General features: G+C 35.5%; 4 protein-coding genes across 4 annotated transcripts; all 4 read left to right on the plus strand.

The window, feature by feature from the left end:
* Positions 1 to 1,093: 1,093 nt before the first annotated feature.
* Positions 1,094 to 1,858, plus strand: LOC131953986 (uncharacterized). Its single transcript, XM_059317442.1, has one exon. It carries the CDS (start codon positions 1,094 to 1,096, stop codon positions 1,856 to 1,858), a length of 765 nt encoding a protein of 254 aa, XP_059173425.1.
* A 3,769-nt stretch (positions 1,859 to 5,627) lies between these two features.
* On the plus strand, positions 5,628 to 10,575 carry LOC131953978 (uncharacterized). Its single transcript, XM_059317435.1, has 3 exons — positions 5,628 to 5,711; positions 6,562 to 6,636; positions 7,475 to 10,575. Exons 1-3 carry the CDS (start codon positions 5,681 to 5,683, stop codon positions 8,380 to 8,382), a joined length of 1,014 nt encoding a protein of 337 aa, XP_059173418.1. The 5' UTR covers positions 5,628 to 5,680; the 3' UTR covers positions 8,383 to 10,575.
* A 230-nt stretch (positions 10,576 to 10,805) lies between these two features.
* LOC131953991 (uncharacterized) lies at positions 10,806 to 13,976 on the plus strand. The gene is made up of 4 exons (XM_059317446.1): positions 10,806 to 10,911; positions 11,215 to 11,360; positions 12,210 to 12,278; positions 12,953 to 13,976. Exons 2-4 carry the CDS (start codon positions 11,327 to 11,329, stop codon positions 13,912 to 13,914), a joined length of 1,065 nt encoding a protein of 354 aa, XP_059173429.1. The 5' UTR covers positions 10,806 to 10,911; positions 11,215 to 11,326; the 3' UTR covers positions 13,915 to 13,976.
* Positions 13,977 to 20,866: 6,890 nt separating this feature from the next.
* LOC131953992 (uncharacterized) lies at positions 20,867 to 22,788 on the plus strand. The gene is made up of 2 exons (XM_059317447.1): positions 20,867 to 20,923; positions 21,391 to 22,788. Exons 1-2 carry the CDS (start codon positions 20,893 to 20,895, stop codon positions 22,368 to 22,370), a joined length of 1,011 nt encoding a protein of 336 aa, XP_059173430.1. The 5' UTR covers positions 20,867 to 20,892; the 3' UTR covers positions 22,371 to 22,788.
* Positions 22,789 to 23,438: the final 650 nt, after the last annotated feature.

The raw sequence follows: 23,438 nt of genomic DNA on the forward strand, positions 1-23,438 counted from the left end.
TTTCGCTACACCCAACCTTCAGTTTTTTGTGCATGTGTTGATTTAGTCTGTTGTGGCCTGTTCTAAGTCGAAAGATTATGTATTGTTGTTTTCGTGTTAAATTGTAATAGCCGTCGTTTTTAATGTAGTGAGGGTGTGTGACAGACCACATTTGCTTTTGTTTGTTTTTAATTATTCTTTTTATTTCTTTTGGGTGTAGCGAAATTTCCGGTTGTGGTTTCATTCCCCCAATTTTTGCCAGCTGGTCTGCGATCTCGTTACCCTGGATCTGGCAGTGGCCCGGGATCCACTGCAGCACAATTCTGCTGCAGGTATTTTTTAGCCTCTCTAGTGCTGTCATAAGTGTTTGAATATAGGACTCCGGATTTTGTAGGGATTGCAGGACTGATTTGGCATCTGTAAGAAATACAATCTGACTATTCGGTGATTCAGGGTGTTCTGACAGGAGGTTTGCTGCGTATTCTTTAGATGATAATAAAAATTGAGGTAGAATTGTTTGAACGCTGCAAATACAAAAAGTAGTTTTTACGGGAATATCCGGAACTTTAAAAGACTGGGATGATCGGGGGAGAAGATATTTAAGTGTTTTACGATTCTGTTAAATTAGCAACACATCATTGATGGATCACCTCACAGTAACCATAGACTAGGCCATCAGGTACTACGTAAAGTTGTGACCTTGGTGTCGCCTTGCGACTCTATTTTCTCAAGTTGTATACAAACTTTTCTGTTAAACATGATAATAACAAGCAGTGAATGAATCCTCGAAACGCGATTACCATCATAGTTTTAGTGCGATTAAAAAAAGGATACAAAGAATATATATATATATATATATATATATATATATATATAAAATATGACCACTTATTTCAGATAATGGAGATTGTAAAGGCTTGGAGAAAATAAATCTGTTACTGGTGGGTAAAACAGGAGCTGGCAAAAGTATAACAGGAAACACCATACTACGGCAAACAGTTTTTAAGACAAGTTCCAGTTCAACGTCGGTCACAAAACATATTGAAGTCGCATCCTCTGAGTACAAAGGTTATGTTTTAAGGTTGTTGACACCCCAGGTTTTTGTGACACGGACATGTCTAAGGAAGAACTGACCAACATTCTTGTCAATTCAATGTCGGCTAGTCCTGAAGGATATCATGCACTGCTACTGGTCGTACGGTACGGTCAAAGGTTTACTAAGGAGGATGAAGGCGCTCTTGAAACACTCAAAGAAATTTTCGGAGAAGAAACTGTAAAAAATAACATTATCTTGCTTGTGAACGGAGGGGATTCGTTTGACACCGAAGAAGAAGGAGTACCAGACTTCAATGAATGGTGTCTAAAACAGACAGGCAGTTTTCGTCGTCTGCTGAAGGAATGCAGCAGACGTGTTGTTTACTTTGCCAATAAAACAAAAGACAAGAAAGTGATAGACAGGCAGATCGATCAGTTGATCGAACAAATCAGGTGGATAAGAAAACCATACAGCAGCAATGACTTGAAGAAAGCGGAAGAAAAACGCACTGTGAGAATACAATGTATTACGGAGTTTAAAACTATCGTTGACGATTTTAAAAGCCTTGGAAATTACGGATACAACCAATTGTCAGAGATGGAAAATTTGAAGGAAAAGGCACAAACGTTGGAAGAAACTTTGGTAAACAATGTTAAAAATGACATAAAATTGGTAGATCTGCTAAACGTCTGTAGAGGGCTGCTGAAAAATATAAACGATGCGATTGACATAGCCATTGACAATAAACCACAAGCACAAACTACCGAGGTTGGTAGCTCGGGTGGCTTTTCGGAATCTTTCCTTACCCTTGTACGAGGTATATTTAGATTCTTTTTCTTTTAAGCTTTGAACCGCATGTTCTAACACATTAATTCTCGGTTACGATAATTAAATATTAGAAAGAATTTGTTTTTCAAATGTTATTTTTAGACTCGGATTTACGCATATTTAGTTTAGTGTATTAGGCCTATATCATACTTGTATAACATAAACTATTTAATGTTGTTTCTTCGTCTATCTATAATAATTTTTTTTAAAAATGTATCGGCTGCAATATTAGAAATGGATTTTAAAAATAAGATTGCATGTATGAATCTTGAAAAGACTAGTGGTTGTAAACAAACAAAAATTATATATTTGAGATACTATTTTCTTATGATAAATGTTTCTAAACGTTGTACTTACCAGATGGAGCATAATTTACCTATTAACTTCGAGAGTCTGTACTAAAAAGCTCATCAAATAATTGTACAATTTGTCAAATTTCCCGTTCGTGTACAACGGACATAGGGCAGGCGAAGTAGAGTTCATCTGTTTCAGAGACATCGGCATATAGTGTGGTTAACATTATGCGCCAAACCACATTTGCTTTCGATAGCGTAAGCTTCAACCCGTATTCGAACTCGAGACGTTCGGGTTAGCAGTGTAGCCATCTCATAATTGTATAAATATTTAAGTGATATTCCAAGTCTAATTTTACAGCCGACTCTTAGATTTTGTCGTATATTATATAGCAAGTAAAAAAAAATTGTTATATATATACTAGCTGCATACCTGTGGTCCGAAACGGCCAATCTTTTTGAATGTACCAACTTGGGAACAGAACAAAACAAAACACAAACACAAAAGAAAACACAAACACAACACAAAAATACTCAACACAAACACGACACAAACACAACACAAACACAACACAAACACAAAACAACACAAGCACAACACACACAACACAACCACAACACAACACAACATAACAAAAACTCAAACACAAACACAACATAACACAACACAACACAACACAACAGAAACACGATAGAAACACAACAGAAACACAACACAACACAAACCAAACACAACCAAAATCACAAACACAACACAAACACAACATAAACACAACACTAACACAACAAAAACACTAAAAATATATTAGTGATTATATATATATATATATATATATATATATATATATATATATATATATATATATATATAATATATAAATCTACTTTTCATTTAATCTTATTCCGTGGCTTATCTAATAATGAAATAAAAATGAATTTTCGAATCTAATGGGTAGTTTATTGATTTTTATTTGTCCAAATATGGATAACAGCAAAAAAAAATCATTTGTCTTTGATGGTAAAGATTTATCGATAATGTGTTCGAAGTTTGTGCTAATTTAGTTTAGCTAGATAACGCATTTTTAATTCTAACAACAGTTATAAAAATCTACACACACTACTTTAAATTTGACCGTACCCCTTGCCATGACCTCACTCCCTTTTTAAAACGTATAAACGTTAGCTAAGAAACTTTCAACCATTGGTGTAACATCAGCTAGGTTCGATAATAACAAATAATTGGGATTGAAAAAAATTGTCTTGATTATGGGCAGATTTTGATCTGAATAAAAATAGGGAGTTTACCAAATTTGTTCCAGCTGGATTCATTCGGAAATTCGCTTTATATTTAAAAATATGATTTAAACAGGTAGTTTACCAAATCTATTTTTATCTGATCAAACATGGACGTGATCAAATCTTTAGCTTGTCACACGGAGTTGACCGATTCAGTTTTTATCTGATTTATGTAGAGATTCTACTAAATTTATTTTAGTTACACACTTACTATTATTAGAGTATTAATTATCTTTAAATCTGTTGGTCCTTGGCCCACTGTTAATATTACATTGAATTTCATTTTAAAATATTTTTTTTAACAGAAAGCACCTCCAATTTTTTTGCTTGAAATACCAGAGAATCGCAATGAACAAAGTTTTTAAAGTTGTGCGTTAGGCTATGTTCAAAACATCAGCAAAAGCTAACATAATAATACGTTATAGTTTAAAAATAAATGCTTTAGTTTGCAACGACTTTTAAAACTTTTACCAAGCAGGCCTATTGAGGCATTTGAAAATTAGAAGCCTAGAAAGTATACATAAAATGTAACAGTTTATTAGTTTTTATGGTAAAAATCACAGTGCACAAAATATGCTTAAAATGCTGATAAACGGTATTTCCCGAATGTCGTTTTGTTTTTTCGAGCCCTTTTGAACGCAATGGAATTTTTTTATCCACACGACAAAGGTCGTTTGAAAAAGATAAACCATTTCTTCTGTCCAGCAAATTTCATTCAAGGGAATCTTGCCGAATCAAGGTTTTGAAATACTTTTTTAATAATAACATAACTCATTGGCAGTTCATTGTTAGTTTAGGCTATAAAAAATTCTCATTATATGAAAAATTAACCATATAATTTCGTATATTTAAAGACGTTTTTAACTTGCTTCATATATTCTAGACCTAGATCTAGATCTAGATCTTGATCTAGATTTTAGATCTAGTTTGGGTTCACCAGCTTCTACCCAATCCGTTAGGTTTATACTCGTTGAATAGGTTGAGGTCCACTGAAGTTGCCGTGTTGTATAAAATTTGTCAAAACTAGATTTTCAATAACTTCCCTAAAAGTAAAGACTTTACAAAATTAATGAAAGGCACAGTATAGTCACAGTATAGTGCTAGTCATTAATTGGTAACATCTAATTACTGTAGTAAAAGTTTCTAGTGCAAGGCAATCGCTTCTCACATCTTCCAGCTTTAGTAGAGTTTCGTAGTGTGAAGCAATCACCTCTTGCATTTACCAACTTAAAGTACACAGGTTCGTTGTGTGAAGCAATCGTCACTTGCATTTAACAGCTTCAGTAGAGGTTGGTTGTGTGAATCAATCACCTCTTGCATTTACCAACATTAGTAGAGGTTCGAAGTGTGAATCAATCACCTCTTGCATTTACCAACTTAAGTAGAGGTTCGCAGTGTGATGCAAACACCTCTTGCATTTACCAACTTTAGTAGAGGTTCGTAGTGTGAAGCAATCACCTCTTGCATTTACCAACTTTAGTAGAGGTTCGTAGTGTGAAGAATCATCCCTTGCATTTAACTTTAGTTGAAGTCGTAGTGTGAAGCAATAACCACTCGAATATACCAATTGTAGAACAGGTTCGAAGTATGAATGTAACCTCACATCAACAAAATATAGCAGAGGTCCGTAGTGTTACATCGACAAAGTTTAACAGATTTTTGTAGTGTGAATCAACCCTCAAATAGAACAGTTTAAGGATTGTAGTGTGAATTTGTCCTCCTTCGAATTTTCTAAGTGTGGTATAGGTTCGTAGTGTGAATCAACCACACCTTGCATCTACTTACTGTGTTAGTTGTTTGAGATGTAAATCAGTTCCCCGTTATAAATGTATACTTATGTATGTTTCCTAAAGTAAATCCTACTACTTTATAACATATTAACTATATACAATTTCGTTAAAATAGCAGTTTTATTTTATAAATCAGTATAAGTTTAATCTAGCTTTCAGGAGATTAGGAGATTATCCAGAATGGTATACATTGAGGGGATTAGCTTTTAAGATATACTAAGATATTATGTTATAGAGATGCTTTATAATAATATTTAAAAATTCTCAAATACATGTACACGAACAATAACCATAAGTTTAAATATTTAACAAAACTCAACATACATTATTTACACTTCCAATCATTTGTATTGAATAGTATTTTTTATAATTCTAATGCCGACCGTATAATTTGTTTATATCTGCAGTTATATTTTGTAAATGACGCTTACTATTGATAAAGAACACAAACAGCCAAGATGTTTATGATACCATTGCTTGTACTAGCTGGTAAGTTTTATCACACAGCAGGAGGTTTTGTAATTAGCATGTCGTGTATATGGGACTCGAGAGTCTCGAGTTTGAATTCGTGTGGAATTCGTGTCGAATACGTGTTCAAATCGTTCGCATCAGTGGAACGTTTCTGAGTTCACACAGACGGAGTATAGTGCTGACCACGCTGTACCTTCATATGCCGAGGTCTCTGAAGAAGAGGAACTATACTTCATCCGCTCCATGTGTTGTGCGCGAAAGGGAAATGATGTGAAAGTTGGTGCTTGTGGTCTGAATCTTATAATGATTTCGATGTGGATAATATATGAAATATGGCGTACACGTAAATGGATATAGCGCTTGCTTACATTGTTACAACTTTTTTATTTTCTAATATATTAATATATATATATATATATATATATATATATATATATATATATATATATATATATATATATATATATATATATATATATATATATATATATATAAATAACCGATCACCATTACAAAATATGAATGTAAAACCGAGATAGTATATAAACAGGTCGTTTTTAAATGCAAGTAAAATAAATGCTGCTAATTAAACACATATTTTGTCGTAAACAGTTTCTTTAGGTTAAAAAAAGGAAGAGGGATTTAACTGATGAATGGACAACTGGCGCTGTCTTGTTTGAATAACCCCCCCCCCCCCCTCCTCACACACACACATCGCAACCCCCAAAACCGCCACCCTACTTAAACTAACAGAGTTTAGTATATATAAGGAATTATATTACTCCATGTTTTCTTATAGTTATAATCTTGTTTAAGATCTTTAAAGTTGATCATTACAATATTATTATTTTTTACATTTAATTTATAGCAACCAGCACCTTAATTGAGTGTAATGATAGCGGTTGGGTTACTCCAGAGAGTGATGAAACCTGCCACTCAAAAGGTAAGTATTTTATTTTTTAAATTTCTATTGCTGAATAATTAAACTTTCAACAATTGATTTAAAAAATTACAATTTTAAAATATAATTAATCTAATTGTATATGAATAAAAAATGTAAAAGTAAAGAGTCCTTATTAGACCTAGCGATCCATTAGGCAAAACAAGTTCATGTTTCTTGACCTCGGCATATGACGTAAAGGTGTGGTCAGCTCTTTGCCCAAACGCTTTTACTTTCCCTAATAAGACTTAGGTACCTTTCAGAGCTGTGTGGACTCATTTACCTTCTACTGACGTGGACCCTTATTCGAACAAGACTTTCGGGTTAGCTGCCTGGTGTCGTCCATAAATGATGCCACACTCGTAGAGGAGGGGGGGGTCCGTAATTTTGATACGGTGTGTGATGTGGGGCGGGGGGGGGGGGGGTTCAGAAGGTGTGACGTCATACCTTTGCATTATAAATAAAGCACTGTTAGGAAACAAATTTTAGCCGTTATTTCGCGATTTAGAAAACCGTTTTAATAAATTGTAATAGGAATTGATTAAAATACGATATGTTGACAAGAGTTCTGACAAGATTTTGGAAATATATCGATGTTTTAAGAAACATTCAAAATCAATTTTGAGGGGGGGGGGTTGTAGGCTAAGGTTTGGCGTCATTTAAGGGGGGGGATCTGACTTTTTTGACGATGTGTGACGGAGGGAAGTAAGGGGGGAGGTAAGAATCGTCAAAAAAGCGAGACGTCATTTATGGATGACCCCCCTAGCGCTCTACAGCTTAGGCTAATCCGCCCAATAACTATTTATGAACCTTTACTAATTATGATTTCTTCGCTTAACAGATGCGGATAACTGTAAGGAGATCGCCAACGACCCCATCAACCTGTTGATCGTTGGTACCACAGGAAGTGGAAAAAGTTCAACAGGGAACTCCATTCTGGGGAAGAAAGCGTTCGAAACCGACTCAGGCACCTCAACGGTAACACAGCACATTCAGTCGGCGTCCTCAGAACACGACGGCTTCGTTTTCACGGTTGTCGACACGCCTAGTGACCTTAAATCTTCGCATGAGAGAATAATGGAGATTTTAAAAACCTTGAGCCCGGGTGGATTCGACGCCGTCTTGTTGGTCGCGCCGTTTGGTAAAAGGTTTACGGATGAAGACAGTGAAACGGTTGAAAATTTGAAAGAAGTGTTTGGGGAGAATGTGATACAGCAGAATACAATACTTGTCGTAACACGCGGGGATTTGTTTAATCTGGAACAAAATGAAGAGCCGGATTTCGATAAATGGTGCTCAAGACAAACCGGCACTTTTCATCATCTGCTTGAGGAATGTGGGAAGAGAGTTGTTTTGTTTGATAACAAGACCAAAGACAAGGAAAAGATGAGGATGCAGATGAATAAATTGATGAAACTGATCAAGGAAAATAAAAGTATTTATTCCGAGGGCGATTTCGAAAAGGCTGAGCCGCAGCAAAATCGCAGACTGGAATGTGTCAACGCAATGAACATGATTTCCGAAGAGCTCCAAGTAGTTCTGAGAGATAATCCACCTCGTCTGGAAGCGCTGGAGAACCTCAGGAGCAACATTTTTGTGTGGATAAACCGCGTGATGGATTACGCCGCCAAAGATCCAACGCTGATGGATGTGCTAAGGGAGATCACTGAGTTCTCCAACAGCATCACGAGGGTTATTAAAGAAATTCGTCCTGAGAAAAATGAGCCGCCCATGGACGAATATTTTTAGCATCCAGTTCTTGTGAGGAGCGCCGATATTTGTTTTCAGTCAACCTATCTTTAGATTGTCTCCCTTACTATTCTCCACTGGTATCTTAGTCTTCCTCACTTTTTTTCCACTGGTAACTTAGAAAGTCTACATTACATCGCCAGCTGGTAACTTACAGGATCTTCCTTACTGCGAACACCAGTAAATTAGATATTCTCCCCTACCCGCCTACATCACTAAGTTTGATAGTCTCTCTTCCTCTGCCAACTGGTAACTTAGATAGTCTCTCTTCCTCTGCCAACTGGTAACTTAGATAGTCTCTCTTCCTCTGCCAACTGGTAACTTAGATAGTCTCTCTTCCTCTGCCAACTGATAACTTAGATAGTCTCTCTTCCTCTGCCAACTGGTAACTTAGATAGTCTCTCTTCCTCTGCCAACTGGTAACTTAGTCTCTCTTCCTCTGCCAACTGGTAACTTAGATAGTCTCTCTTCCTCTGCCACCTGGTAACTTAGATAGTCTATCTTCCTCTGCCAGCTGGTAACTTAGTCTCTCTTCCTCTGCCAACTGGTAACTTAGATAGTCTTTCTTCCTCTGCCAACTGGTAACTTAGATAGTCTCTCTTCCTCTGCCAACTGGTAACTTAGATAGTCTCTCTTCCTCTGCCAACTGGTAACTTAGATAGTCTGCTTTACTACGTTTACTGGTAACTTAGATAGTCTCTCTTCCTCTGCCAACTGGTAACTTAGATAGTCTGCTTTACTACGTTTACTGATATCTTGGATAGCTTCCCTTACTACGTTCACTGGTAAGATTCACCCTGACTCCGCCCATGACTAACTTAGCCTCCCTGACTCCGCCCATTGATAACTTATCGTTCTTGTGTCATCTTCAGCCATGTGTATTTTGTTATAAGCAAGAAAAAAATCAAGCAATATATTATTTTCCCCTACTTAAAGACCTACAGATTGTGGATTTAGAGCTAATTTTAAGTCATGATAGATCAGTGATTGTATAAGGATTCATCTGACACTTGGCGGTAGAACTAAAATACTTAGAGCAGCTCACACAACCACATGCTAGAACTATTTCTGGTGTTCAAATACAAAAATATTAAGTTCTATCAGTGTATGTTATTTATTTATATAAAATGTCGAACAGTAGTGTAAGTAGTTTAAATAACATTTACATATTTTAAAAATCTGATTTTATGATAGTGTATTTAGGCCAACTATATAGACGAGAATGTAGATTATATGGCTAATTAACTCTTGTTTTGGTAGATCAACTCTTTTACATGTCTGCTTTTTTAGACATAGATTCATTTACTTTATTTGCAATTTTATTTAACTTCTAGGTTAATAGTTTGATGCATCATCAACGTTGAAAATCTTATTTCACTAACCAGAAATCGATATTATAAATTTCGTTTTAAATTGGTCACCACCGTTATTCAAAAACCAACATATGTTCTGTTCAGTTATTAGTAACATGTATTTTATAAGATTCAATATTGGGGAAGTATGTTTCAACACTTTTAAAAATTAGGCGTGTATTTAGTAAGTCGCAAAATTATTTGTTTGCTATATATAACTACCATGAAATAAAAAAGAAATGTATCCTTACATTATTTGACACTTCCTTAGACCATAGCCTATCATTATGCTTCAGTATATAGGCCAAACATTAACATTTGTATCTAAGTAAACATATGTTTCATATATATATATATATATATATATATATATATATATATATATATATATATATGTGTGTGTGTGTGTGTGTGAGTGTGTGTATCCGTGTATTATGTGTGCTTGTATTTGTTCCTCGTATATGATTTTTAATTATCCGACCTTACTTTAATATTGTTCCTACGCTGGTGATTGCTTCTTTGTATATATCAAATTTATTTTTAATTTTTAAAAAGTTAATCTATTTTAATTAAATGCTAATCATTCTCTTTGAGCTTCAATTGTCATGATTGGCTAATTCGAATTTCGATACGGACAGTTGTAATTTCCTTTAATTTTCAGTTTGAAATATTTTGATTATTAGCACCAAAATCTGTTGAAAGCTGCGTATCTATTTGATAAATTTAGCAGAACTTGTGCTATAAATGTCTATTTAGATGGCTTTTTAAATATAATTTTCTAATTGTTTATTTTATTCATTGAGAGTAATAAAAAATATGTTTGATTTGAAACATAGAGTTACTAAATGTGTTGTTGTTCTTCTTTTCATAAAATCTTGGAAAAGGACAAGTAAACTTTTATAATACACATATAAAAATAATATTACGAATTTATGTTATGTTTTTTATTAAGCGGTTATATTAGCTTCTTCGAGATAATACATTTGAATATAAATATTCCTCATCATCCAACAAGACCTAATAAACAAAACCGAAAGTAAAACCAAATTATGGGATTTCCCGAATTGATTTGGCGAGGTAAACTGGGGATAATCAGTCACAATGAAAATTCCAAACACATTTCAGCGATAGCTCTTGAAGGAAACAACCGCCCGAGTGCCATTTGTCAACGTTGAAGGTAACATTTTAAAATAGCATTCAGTAATGGTTATACAATATTGACTTGAAGTCTAATGGATTAGCCTTGCCTTCTTAAAAGAATAGATAGTTTCTCGGACAATAATTTATTATTAAGTTTCATATGAGATTAGGACACTCAAAATTAAAAAAAAAAAACGTAAAATATTTTAGGGTAACAGAGGGCGTATTGAACGTTTGTTATAGAAATCACGAAATTGCATGCTGTTGTTAGTAGGTTTAAGATTAACGAAAAATTAGACTCAAACGGCGTCATCCTTTATACAGCTGTTTTATCTTATAGAACATCAACTGATACGAAGTTCGAATTCGGCCCTAGCATCAGGTATCAGCTCTTCTCTCTACCAAGTTCACCCTGCCTGGTGTTCTAGTCACAGCTAGACGTTACTTCTAACATGCAGTTTAATGCAAACCTGGCGAAATATTACGGTAAGTTTACACTGCCTAGCTAGTCAGTTAAGTGTTGTTGATATTCTTCATTATAAATAATTTTAATCCTGGCATGTAGCTAAAATGAAATAAATGCAAAAATGTGCCGTCATTATTGTAGTAGCTACTTGTAGAATAAGCTACTAATTTTGTAAGTAAAAAAGCGAAACTAAGTTCACCAATATAAGTAAACAAAACATTCTAAAACACATTTGGTCTTAAGAATGTCTGTGAGCTACATTCTTTAGTTCAACAAAGCTCTGTCAAATATTAATTTTTCACAAGAAAGAACAGCTGTGTGGTACAAATCGTAAAGTATCTTCTAAAATATAGATTCGGTGAGCCATACTTAAACGAAACAAGCAGAAAGACATAGAAACAAATAGAGATTTTAATACACGAATAGAGATGCCAGTAAGCGAACAGAACTTGTAATATTTAGCATAGATTTTTAGAAAAAAAAAAACAGTAACAATTTAACTATGTACACGACACTGTGGTCAAACAGTATAGCGCTCGACTGCCAGTCCAAAAGTCCCGAGTTTGTATCCTAGACTTTAATCAGTAAGATGACCACCCAGCTTTGATAAGGTACATTAAATGCGTTTAGGGAACATACAGCATACTTCTCATTTTCTCTTAGTATGCCGAGGACATGTTAACTCTATTTTATCTGGAATGCACGAAAGGATAACTTCCTTTACGTAGTGACTTTTATAATATGTTGAAATCTATAGTTAGTAATGTAACTGTTTTATAAAACTGTTCTAAAAAAAATTCTTAGAACATGAAATACAATATTTTAATTATGATAGTAAGCCGTTTTTAATGTTATTTGACAATTTTCAGTATTCGTGTTCTTGGTGTTGATGTGTGAGAAATGTGCACGTGGGGACAGAAACCAATGCAAATCTCAAGGTGAGGACAAACTTTATCACAGCTTTATAAAAACATGCAAATCAAAGCTTAATCAAGTTTCATAAACATACACATCCTGACATAAGAAACATATTGAAAGAGTTATTTTTAGAAGTAGAGACTTCGTTAAATGACGTCAGATAAATAAAGACATAGCTCTAATTTTGATTTCATGTGAAGACTTTGCATAGTAGGGGAGGAGATGGGGGCTTCAGGGAAGTGAAGTGGCATAGGTGTATTAATAGTGTTTATTATTAGGTGACGATGTAACATAAATTATGTGTGTTACAATTCTGCTAAACTAACATGATGTTATTTATGGACCACCACAAAACCATCAGATACCCCGTGAACCCGTGACCTTGCAAAATATATTTTCTAATCTGTTTTATAGCGATTATCCTGTTAAACATGATAATAACAAGTTAACATTTAATGATGCTAACTCTTAAGTCACTTTTAGAATCCTCTAAACGCGATTAGCATCATAGTTTTAGTGTGATAACTGCAATCTTATAATAAAAATAACAAGAATGCCAATCTTTAAAAAAGAATGACAAAAATGCCAATCTTAAAATAAGAATGACAAGAATGCCAATCTTAAAATACGAATAACAAGAATGCCAATCTTAAAATACGAATGAATTTATTAAAAACATAACATCTTATTTCAGAGAATGGAGATTGTAAAGGCTTGGAGAAAATAAATCTTTTACTGGTGGGTAAAACAGGAGCTGGCAAAAGTACAACAGGAAACACCATACTACGACAAACAGTTTTCAAGACAAGTTCCAGTGCAACGTCGGCAACAAAAGAAATTCAGTCCGGATCTTCAGAGTATAAAGGTTATGTTTTCAAGGTTGTTGACACCCCAGGTGTTTTTGATACGGAGATGTCTCAGGAAGAATTAGGTGAAATTCTGGTCACTTCGATGTCGGCTAGTCCTGAAGGATATCATGCACTGCTACTGGTTGTGCCATTTGGTCACAGGTTTACTAAGGAGGATGAGGGCACTGTTGAAACACTCAAAGATATTTACGGAGAAGAAACTGTAGAAAAAAATATAATTTTAGTTGTTACTCGTGGGGATTCCTTTAACCCTAAAGACGAAGGAGTATCAGACTTCAATGAATGGTGCGTAAAACAGACAGGAAGTTTTCGTCGTCTGCTGCGAGAATGTAGCAGACGTGTTGTTTTGTTTGATAATAAGACAAAAGACAAGAAAGTAATTGACAGGCAGATAGATGAGTTGATCGGGCTCGTCCATCAGATCAAAAAATCCTATAGCAAAGATGATTTTAAGAAATATAATTTAAGATCCAAATCTTTCAAGGCAATGAAAAATGTCTATGAAGATTTTAAAAGTATTGGACAAAACTACGATTCAAACCAATTACCAAAGCTGGAACATCTTAAAGAAGAGGCCCAAACGCTGGAAGATATTTTGGTAGAAAATATTGAAACTGACATCGAATTGGCAGAGCTACTTAAAAAATGTAAACAATTAATAAAATACATAAGTCATGCAATAGAATCAGCTAAAGAAAATACACCAAGCAACACAGGGCTTGTAGTGCCATTCATCGGATACGTCTGGGATCTTGTCAAAAGTCTTTTCAAATACTTTTTTGGTTAAATGTATACTCATCATGGCTGGGAACAGTTATTGTGCGTAAATTAAAATTAAATTTAAAAATTCTAATTAAAAGCATTTTTGTTTTGTTAAATACTAGGGGTATTTGTCAAAGTCGAGTTTGCGTCAGTTTTTGGGTTTAGGGTAGCTGTTCCATGCATCATCGCTGGTATATCAATTTAAAAAAATATTAATTCTGTTAATTATTTCTCTTCTTGCTATATCTATTTAAGAAAAAACATTTATGTTATATATGTTTTTAAATAAGGTTTTTTTTAAGAAGAAAACGTAACGGAAGCATGGAAAGACACAATGTTGAGGATCAGAAATATTTTACCTAAGTTTTTTAAATATTTTCCTAGGGTTAAAATTTACATGTTTTTTTTTTAAACAGGGGAAGCATTTTTTACATTATAACTTCAATGATGTAAAATTAAGTAATGATGAAACAAGTGTCTAATTATGTTAGGTTTGATTAATATCTCATTCGAAAGGTAACATTAAGGTTGTGATGTATATTCTTTACTAAATAAAATATTTTATGGAGTTTATTTCAATCTTTTCAAAGATAACATCACGTTATATATACAATTATTGTAATACAGTGGAATGTCAATAAAGCTTATTTGATTTCTCTAGTGTTCTACCTTCTTTTCTGTAAAATGTTTTGTCTCTGTTTCTCTGTCATTTGTTTTATGCCGGCTACTTATCAATCTGTGTACATTCTGCTTCTCTTCAATCTAAATACTTTCGGCTTCTCTTCAATCTAAATAATCTCTGCTACTCTTTGGTCTGTGTACTTTCTGCTACTCTTTGGTCTGTGTACTTTCTGCTACTCTTTGGTCTGTGTACTTTCAGCTTCTCTTTGGTCTGTGTACTTTCTGATACTCTTTGGTCTGTGTACTTTCTGCTACTCTTTGGTCTGTGTACTTTCAGCTTCTCTTTGGTCTGTATACTTTCTGCTACTCTTTGGTCTGTGTACTTTCTGCTACTCTTTGGTCTGTGTACTTTCAGCTTCTCTTTGGTCTGTGTACTTTCTGTTACTCTTTGGTCTGTGTACTTTCTGCTACTCTTTGGTCTGTGTACTTTCAGCTTCTCTTTGGTCTGTGTACTTTCTGCTTCTCTTTGGTCTGTGTACTTTCTGCTACTCTTTGGTCTGTGTACTTTCTGCTACTCTTTGGTCTGTGTACTTTCTGCTACTCTTTGGTCTGTGTACTTTCTGCTACTCTTTGGTCTGTGTACTTTCTGCTACTCTTTGGTCTGTGTACTTTCTGCTACGCTTTGGTCTGTGTAATTTCTGCTACTCTTTGGTCTGTGTACTTTCTGCTACTCTTTGGTCTGTGTACTTTCTGCTACGCTTTGGTCTGTGTAATTTCTGCTACTCTTTGGTCTGTGTACTTTCTGCTACTCTTTGGTCTGTGTACTTTCAGCTTCTCTTTGGTCTGTATACTTTCTGCTACTCTTTGGTCTGTGTACTTTCTGCTACTCTTTGGTCTGTGTACTTTCTGCTACTCTCTGGTCTGTGTACTTTCTGCTACTCTTTGGTCTGTGTACTTTCTGCTACTCTTTGGTCTGTGTACTTTCAGCTTCTCTTTGGTCTGTATACTTTCTGCTACTCTTTGGTCTGTGTACTTTCTGCTACTCTTTGGTCTGTGTACTTTCTGCTACTCTCTGGTCTGTGTACTTTCTGCTACTCTCTGGTCTGTGTACTTTCTGCTACTCTTTGGTCTGTGTACTTTCTACTTCTGATTATTGACCCCTCACGTGACACACACTTTCGTAAGGGAGGTGGGGGGGGGGCACATTTAAAACACATTAAAACTGCCGCGAACTGCCTTTTAATAGCAACCGATATTTTTATTTAACATCATAATTAAGACTCTTTTCAAACATAGCCCGAATCTTATACCTAACATAAATTTCGTTTCTGCTTATTCTAACTTTAGCTCAGAGGCGTAGCGACCCTTTCCGGCGTCCGGGGACAAATATCAAAACGCCCCCCCCCCCCCATATATTTTTTTAAAAAATTTATAATTCAAAATAGCAGCTAAAAGGAGCTTATTTTGGCGACCCTAGGGTCGGTGCCCGGGGACATAAGTACCCGCCTCCCCCCCCCCCCCCCCCCCCCTTCCCTTTCCCACCCCCCAACCCGTCGCTACGCCTCTGCTTTAGCTCTGAACCTTGCAGCTGTATTTTGAAGCGACTTTCTGACCTTAACTTAATCTATAAATAACGTTTTTGTTGTTCTTATGTTAACGTGTCACTAAGTCAGAGCTGACTCAGCGTGGTAAATCACCCCATCCACGGGCTATGGGCCTACTGTGTATAGAGTGTAACGCTTTTTTGAAAAATGGAGTATGGGGAATTCCCATATTAAATTGACAAAGTCGATGCTTGGTTCTTTGATTAAATCGGGGTTTCCCGATATTACGTAATTGATTCTCGGGCTTAGCAAAATAAAAATGTTTGCAATGGAACATTTTTCTTTAAAAGCATGTTGTTCTCTGAATAATTGCATTATTTAACTGTTATTAAACAGTACAATTTACATAAGAAAAACCTGAACTGCATTTCCTAAAAAATTTCTGTAACTTTTACAAGAAAAAACTCTTGAAAATAATGGTGTCTATAAGCCCTGTCAGGCACAACCGCAAAAAATTATTCCATGTATGGGAAATTATGTTGTAGGTGTCCTGTTATGGTATAACAAAGCTCATCTACGTCGGTCAAGTATTATGCAAATTATGATATTGTACCAAAATGTAAAACGTGTCAATAGAGTAAAATGTAAGAAAAACTTTATTTAATAACAAACATAATTGAAAGCAAAGGAATCTTGACAAAGACGATTATTGTAAAGTATCAATTACACTGTTTATTAATACACGCCACTACATAAGATGATTATTCTTTACAAAAACATATTTGAAAGTTGTATATAGAAAAACAAAAGTTAATGAGCTCATTTTCATATATTAAAAAATGCTGTAAATCTTTTAAATCAAAACGAACTTTATTCTACTTAAACTGTTTTACCCATACAGCCAGTTCTAATGCAGATTTGATCTTTGTATAATTTAATGCGCATAATATGTGTGGTACCAATATGTGTGTGGTACCAGTGTGTGTGTGGTTCCAGTATGTGTGGTGCCAGTGTGTGTGTGTGTGTGTGGTAATAGTATGTGTGTGGTACCAGTGTGATATGTTGTGCAACAAATGTACAGAGAAAATACTCTGTTATATTTTCATAATAAATACAATTTTTCCAATTTACCTTTTGAAACACTGTGTAAAATACTAAGCTATTTAAAATAGATAGAGGTGTTGAATTGTTCAACTTTTAGCGATGTACTCCTTGTTTTGGGCCACATGAAAGTAAATAGTTTACAGGTTCAAACAGTTGTATCTACAAATATGTCCTTGTACAAAGAGTTTCTTCCAGGCATCTCTTCGGGGGGGGGGGGCCTTGGCCGACCCCAAATTTTTTTTACCGCCCCCCCCCCCCCCCGAACGAAATGAAATTTATATAATTTATATAGAAAATATATACTTTTAACAGTGTCCGCCCCCCCCCCCCCCTCAAAGAAAGTCTACCCCCCCCCCCCCCCCGAAAATTTCAAGTGCCCCCCCCCCCCCCCCCCGGAGAAAAAAGTCTGGAAGAAACACTGCTTGTACATAATAAACCCATTTGTTTATCCAACAATTCATACTCTTTATAAATTGAACTCTTCCGGCCAATGTTGTTGTTACCTTCTATAACAAACGTATACATATGTATTAGAAAACACTTGTTGTATATTTAGTTAGAATACTTATCTCCCCTAGTGCTTGAGTGATATTTTTACTCATCTATCAGACTAATAGTAAAGACATTATGGCGTTGGGGCGTCGTGGCCAAGCGGTAGAGTTCGAATCCGGGTTCAACACTGATGGGTACATAACCCATGATAGGAAAAGCAAAGATGGCTGTGGCAGATGAAATAGAATTCACCTGAGCCACGTAAGGGAAAGTAAAGGCGGCTGGGCTTAGTGCTACTCAAACTATCTCTTCATATGACGAGGTCACAGAAACATGTGAATTCTACCGTAAGTTTAAAAAGGGTACATTACTTATATTATGGGCTATATTGCTTCAATATGTTTTTCTTTCTGGTTTTGCTTCCATAGCCTTTGTCCACCCAAAGAGACTGAAACTGTACATAAGTTATTGGTATTATAGACACTTGAGGTGTGTGCTAGTCTTTGGTGATAAGAACTGGCTCTCTCATGTGCCAATTCTACTTCGTTATTATTGTCATTGCCCAAGACATATGGAGCAGATCAAGTAGAGTTCATCTGTTTCAGTGATATAAAGGGATAGAATGGTCAGCACTATGCCAAACCGACTTGGTTTCCTAAACGTGAGTCAGGTACCCATGAGAGCTGGGTGAACTCAGTGCAGTGTTTCTTCCAGACTTTTTTCTCCGGGAGGGGGGGGGGCACTTGATATTTTCGGGGGGGGGGGAGGTTGGCGGACACTAGTAAAAGTGTATGTTTACTATATAAATTATAGAGCCCCCCCCCCCCCCCGAAGAAATGCCTGGAAGACACTCTGACTAAGTGACTTCATAACGACTCGAACCCGGGTCATGTTAAGCTTGCATGAAATATTTAAACTCGTAACACGTACAAACGTCGTTACGTGTATTATGTATAGTATGCAGAATCCACTGAGGCAACACTCATCTACTATTATGTTATACTGCAGAAAATACGTAGACACTTTTTCTTGTGAGCGAGAGTTAACAACATTTTCGGGCAAACCCAAAATTACATCATTTTAAAGGGTTTTACTGAAAGTTTATATCAGAAAAAATATATATTAATCATGGTACGAACAAATTCCATGCATTTTTTCGAGAAAACACATAGATTTGGAAGCAAAAATTCTTTCAAATGCTGCTTTATGAGACAAGAATAATGCAATCAAAGTTTGAAGGATTTTAATAAATCGGAAATTGAGTAAAAAAAACCTTCCGGATATTGGCTAACTCTCATTTTAAAAAAATCTATGAGATCTTATCATTTTATGTAAAATCTCGTCCATTTAACTTTTTATTTCTTATACTTATAGATAATATTTAGCCAACCTAACTGAAATTATCGTTTCCACACACACACACACACGCACGCACGCACACACACATACGCACACAAATTTCCACACACACGCACAGTGTGTGTGAGAGAGAGAGAGGGAGAAAGTAAAAGAGAGAGGGAGAGAGAGAGGCGATTACAAATATGTTGGGTTTTCCGACTTCGGAAGATGTAGGAAAAAAACAAAAAATGAATACAAATTAAGGGGATTTCCCTACATGAGCTGACGTGTTGTTCTGGGATGCTTTTGCCTCTATAAAAATACGGAACAGGTTTCATTTGGAAGCTTTTAAATGATGCAGTGGTGCTAGTACTAAAAGTTCAAATTAAAGGTAACATTTTTTTTTCTCGTGTATTATACATCTATAAACTATTTGAATTTTATAATTAAACTAGTTCTTATACCAATATATTTATTTAAATACTTTCTCATTAAAGTATAATATCTTTTACATTTATAACACATTCGTTTAAATGTAAAGATGCAGACTCAATAAAATTTACAACTGAAATGTTTAGATTTATTTGAACACACATTTGCTATCTCTCAGTTTCTAGTACAACAAGACAGCCAAAATATGACTAAACTTATTCCTTCATTTTAACTTGATTTTGTTGTCAGTTTAGCGTGGATTAGCTGTACTTATATTTTGGTATAGCTGGTATCGCTAATAACGATACTTAGATGCATTTATATTATTTTAGAGTTTCAGTTAGGAAAATTACATTTTTGATGACGTAAGTAGAAATAGTGAGAGTAACGTTAGTTGGCCAGTTAAATTTTTAAAAATTAGTATTTAAGGTTAAACAAAAGTTAGACACGGGTTTCACTAAACTACAGCTTGATGGAATTATTTTTGAGATCAAGGAAATTTAGACACGGACTACAAAAAGAGCCGATCTTTAATATCTCTGTTTTATTGTACAGAACATCAAGCGATTTATACAGCTGCACAATCAGTCATCAACTTGGTAGAGAGATTAGTTCATCCCAGCTAGGGATTGCCTACTTCAAACATGCAGATTAACACAAGCATGATGAAATATTACAGTAAGTAGCCTATAAACTACAAGAAAATTATCGCTGAATTTCTTTAACTTAAGTTGTATTTTCTTCGCATCTAGTTAACATGAATTAGCTGGTAATATCTGCAATAATAATTCTAATTTAAAGTAGCACCCTGTAGAACATTTTTTTCTATAGAAATGCTACTTTTATCAAAATGCGCAACACAAGTCAGCTATCATAAAATACACATGGATAAAGAATGTGTGTTAGTTACTGTGACCTGGATCCATTGAGTTTAAAATAGCTGTGGTAAAGAAGTCCTTCACGCCTGAAAGCCCAGCGACGCGATGCTTGAACCGAAAGTAACATCCACAATTTTATGTCCGGATATAGTAGTGAGAGGAAAGAATTTTAGCAAACGGAAAGACTTCAGAAAAGTTAAAGAGATGGGTACCTGGCTGATCCACTAAGCTCTGATGGGTACCTGACTGATCCACTCTGCTCTGATATGTACCTAACTGATCCACTAAGCTCTGATGGGTACCTAACTGATCACTCAACTATGATGTGGGGTCTGGCTTTTTTTAAAAAATGTGTGACAGTGGGAACGGATGGGGAACGATAAAAATCGTCAAACGTGACGCCATTTATGGATTACCCCCGAAACACACGGCTATTTAAGAATAACGCGTAGTCTGATGACTGCTAAAACTAGAACTTTTACCGCAACTGCATTAAATAAATATGAAACTATTATTACTTGAAATAAAATGACGTTATTAAGAATGTGTTTACAATTTTCAGTATTCTTGCTGTTGTTGAGTGTGGAACATGTAATGGGGGATGAAAGCCAGTGCATATCCGAAGGTGAGAAATACATGTATACCTCGCCTTCACATACACAACGTATTTTAAAAACAACGCGACAAACACTTTTGAGAAATATTATAATGATATAGTAATGATATTGTAATGGTACGAGTCTAAGGAGATGTCCATAATTAACTACATAGCTAAATTCAAATATTATATTCCGCAGTTGTGTGGGTTTGGGTGATTAAAGAAATGTATGAAGGCTTAATTTGTATATTCCTTTAAAATAAAGGGATTTCTTGTTAGAATTATGGTTGGAGGGGGATGGATTTATAAACTCTATGTCGTTGTTTTACAGGATATAGGGCGTTTATAAGTTCGCAAGAGGACTATTACATTATGTAATATATTCATTAAGTAAATAACATCAAATCCTAGTTCTTACCATAGTTTTAGTAAACTTACTGTAATTTATAATACGAATGCCTAGAATATATTGAAAATAAAACCTCGTATTTCAGAGAATGGAGATTGTAAAGGCTTGGAGAAAATAAATCTGTTGCTGGTTGGTAAGACAGGAGCTGGCAAAAGTACAACAGGAAACACCATACTACGGCAAACAGTTTTTAAGACAAGTTCCACTGCAACGTCAGTCACAAAACATATTGAAGCCGCAACCTCTGAGTACAAAGGCTATGTTTTAAAAGTTGTTGACACCCCAGGTGTTTGTGATACGGACATGTCTAAGGAAGAACTGACAGACATTCTGGTCACTTCCATGTCGGCTAGTCCTGAAGGATATCATGCACTGCTACTGGTCGTACGGTACGGTTATAGGTTTACTAAGGAGGATGAAGGCGCTATTGAAACACTGAAAGATATTTTTGGAGAAGAAACTGTAAAAAATAACATTATCCTGATTGTGAACGGAGGGGAGTCGTTTGACACCGAAGAAGAAGCACCAGACTTCAATGAATGGTGCTTAAAACAGACAGGTAATTTTCGTCGTCTGCTGGAGGAATGTAGCAGACGTGTTGTATATTTTGCAAATAAAACAAAAGACAAGAAAGTGATAGACAGGCAGATCGATCAGTTGATCGAACAAATCAGGTGGATAAGAAAATCATACAGCAGCGATGACTTGAAGAAAGCGGAAGAAATACGCACTTTTCGAATACAATGTGCTAAGGCATTTAAAAATATCTATGACGATTTTAAAAGCCTTGGAAATTACGGCTACAGCCAATTGTCAAAGTTGGAGCATTTAAAGAAAGAAGCCCAGAACTTGGAAGAAATTTTGGTAAGCAATCTAAAAAAAGACACTAAATTGATAGACCAGCTGAACGACTCTAGAGAGTTGCTGAGTAACATAAACTATGCGGTGAACACAGCCATAGAAAACAAACCACGAGCAGAAACTACAGCAGTTGGTAGCTCGGGTGGTTTTTGGGGAAATCTCTTTAAGGTGGTACGAGGTATTTTTAGATTCTTTTTCTCTTGAATTTTGAACAGTGTATTCTAATAAATTGATGTTACATATTGGAAATAATTTATTTTTTAAATGTTATTTTTATATTCGAGTTTGCTCATATTTAGATTAGTGTAGATGTCCTATATCATACTTATACAACATACATTATTTCACGTTTTTCTTTATCTAGCTATTCTAAATTTTGAACATTTATCGGCTGTAATATTAGACATGGATTTTTAAAAATAAGGTTATATGTATCAAGGCAAATGGGGCAGATGAAGTGGAGTTCATCTGTTTTAGTGACCTCGGTATACAAAGCAGAGGCGTAGCGACCCTTCCCGGCGCCCGGGGACAATCTTTTCGATTTGCACCTCCCCTCAAAATTTCGATTTGCACCCCCCACTCGAGATTTCGATTTGCACCGCCCTCAACCTTTCAATTTAATTTTTCCAACCCATTTTGTCCCTCCCCGCCCCCCCCCCCCCCTCGCTACGCTACTGGTAGAAAGGGCTACTGTGGTAGGCACTATGCCCAGCCGCCTTTGCTTTTTACTATGTACGTTAGGTACCCATCATAGCTTGGTAGACTCATGGACGTTCTAATAACTTGAACACGAATTAGAACTTAGCAGTAGCCCTCTGATAATTATATATTTATTCAAGTGATATTCCATGTCTCACTCTACAGTCAACACTTCGGTTGTGACTTATATTATACTAGCCTTCGGTACCCGTTACACATGAATTGTAGGCCTATATATTTTTAATGCTATACATATTTGGAAATAATAAGTTATAAAATAGTTATTGATCAAAATGTAACACTATACGTTGAGATATTATTGACAAAACAAAGAAATATCTAAATAGCTATAAATCGGGCACATTTAAAATAACAGACTACAAATCAGAGGCGTAGCGACCCTTCCCGGCGCCCGGGGACAAACTTTTCGATTTGCACCCCCCCCCCTCAAACTTTCAATTTGCACCCCACCCCCCCACTCAACCTTTCAATTTATCTTTCCAACCCATTTTGGCGCCCCCGAAGGTCGGCACCCGGGGACATCTCGATGGTCTCGGTCGCAAACCGTCTAAC

The sequence above is a fragment of the Physella acuta genome, unplaced genomic scaffold (assembly GCF_028476545.2).
Source record: "Physella acuta isolate Inbredline_101_S28 unplaced genomic scaffold, ASM2847654v3 ptg000968l, whole genome shotgun sequence".
Taxonomy (NCBI): Eukaryota; Metazoa; Mollusca; class Gastropoda; family Physidae; genus Physella; species Physella acuta.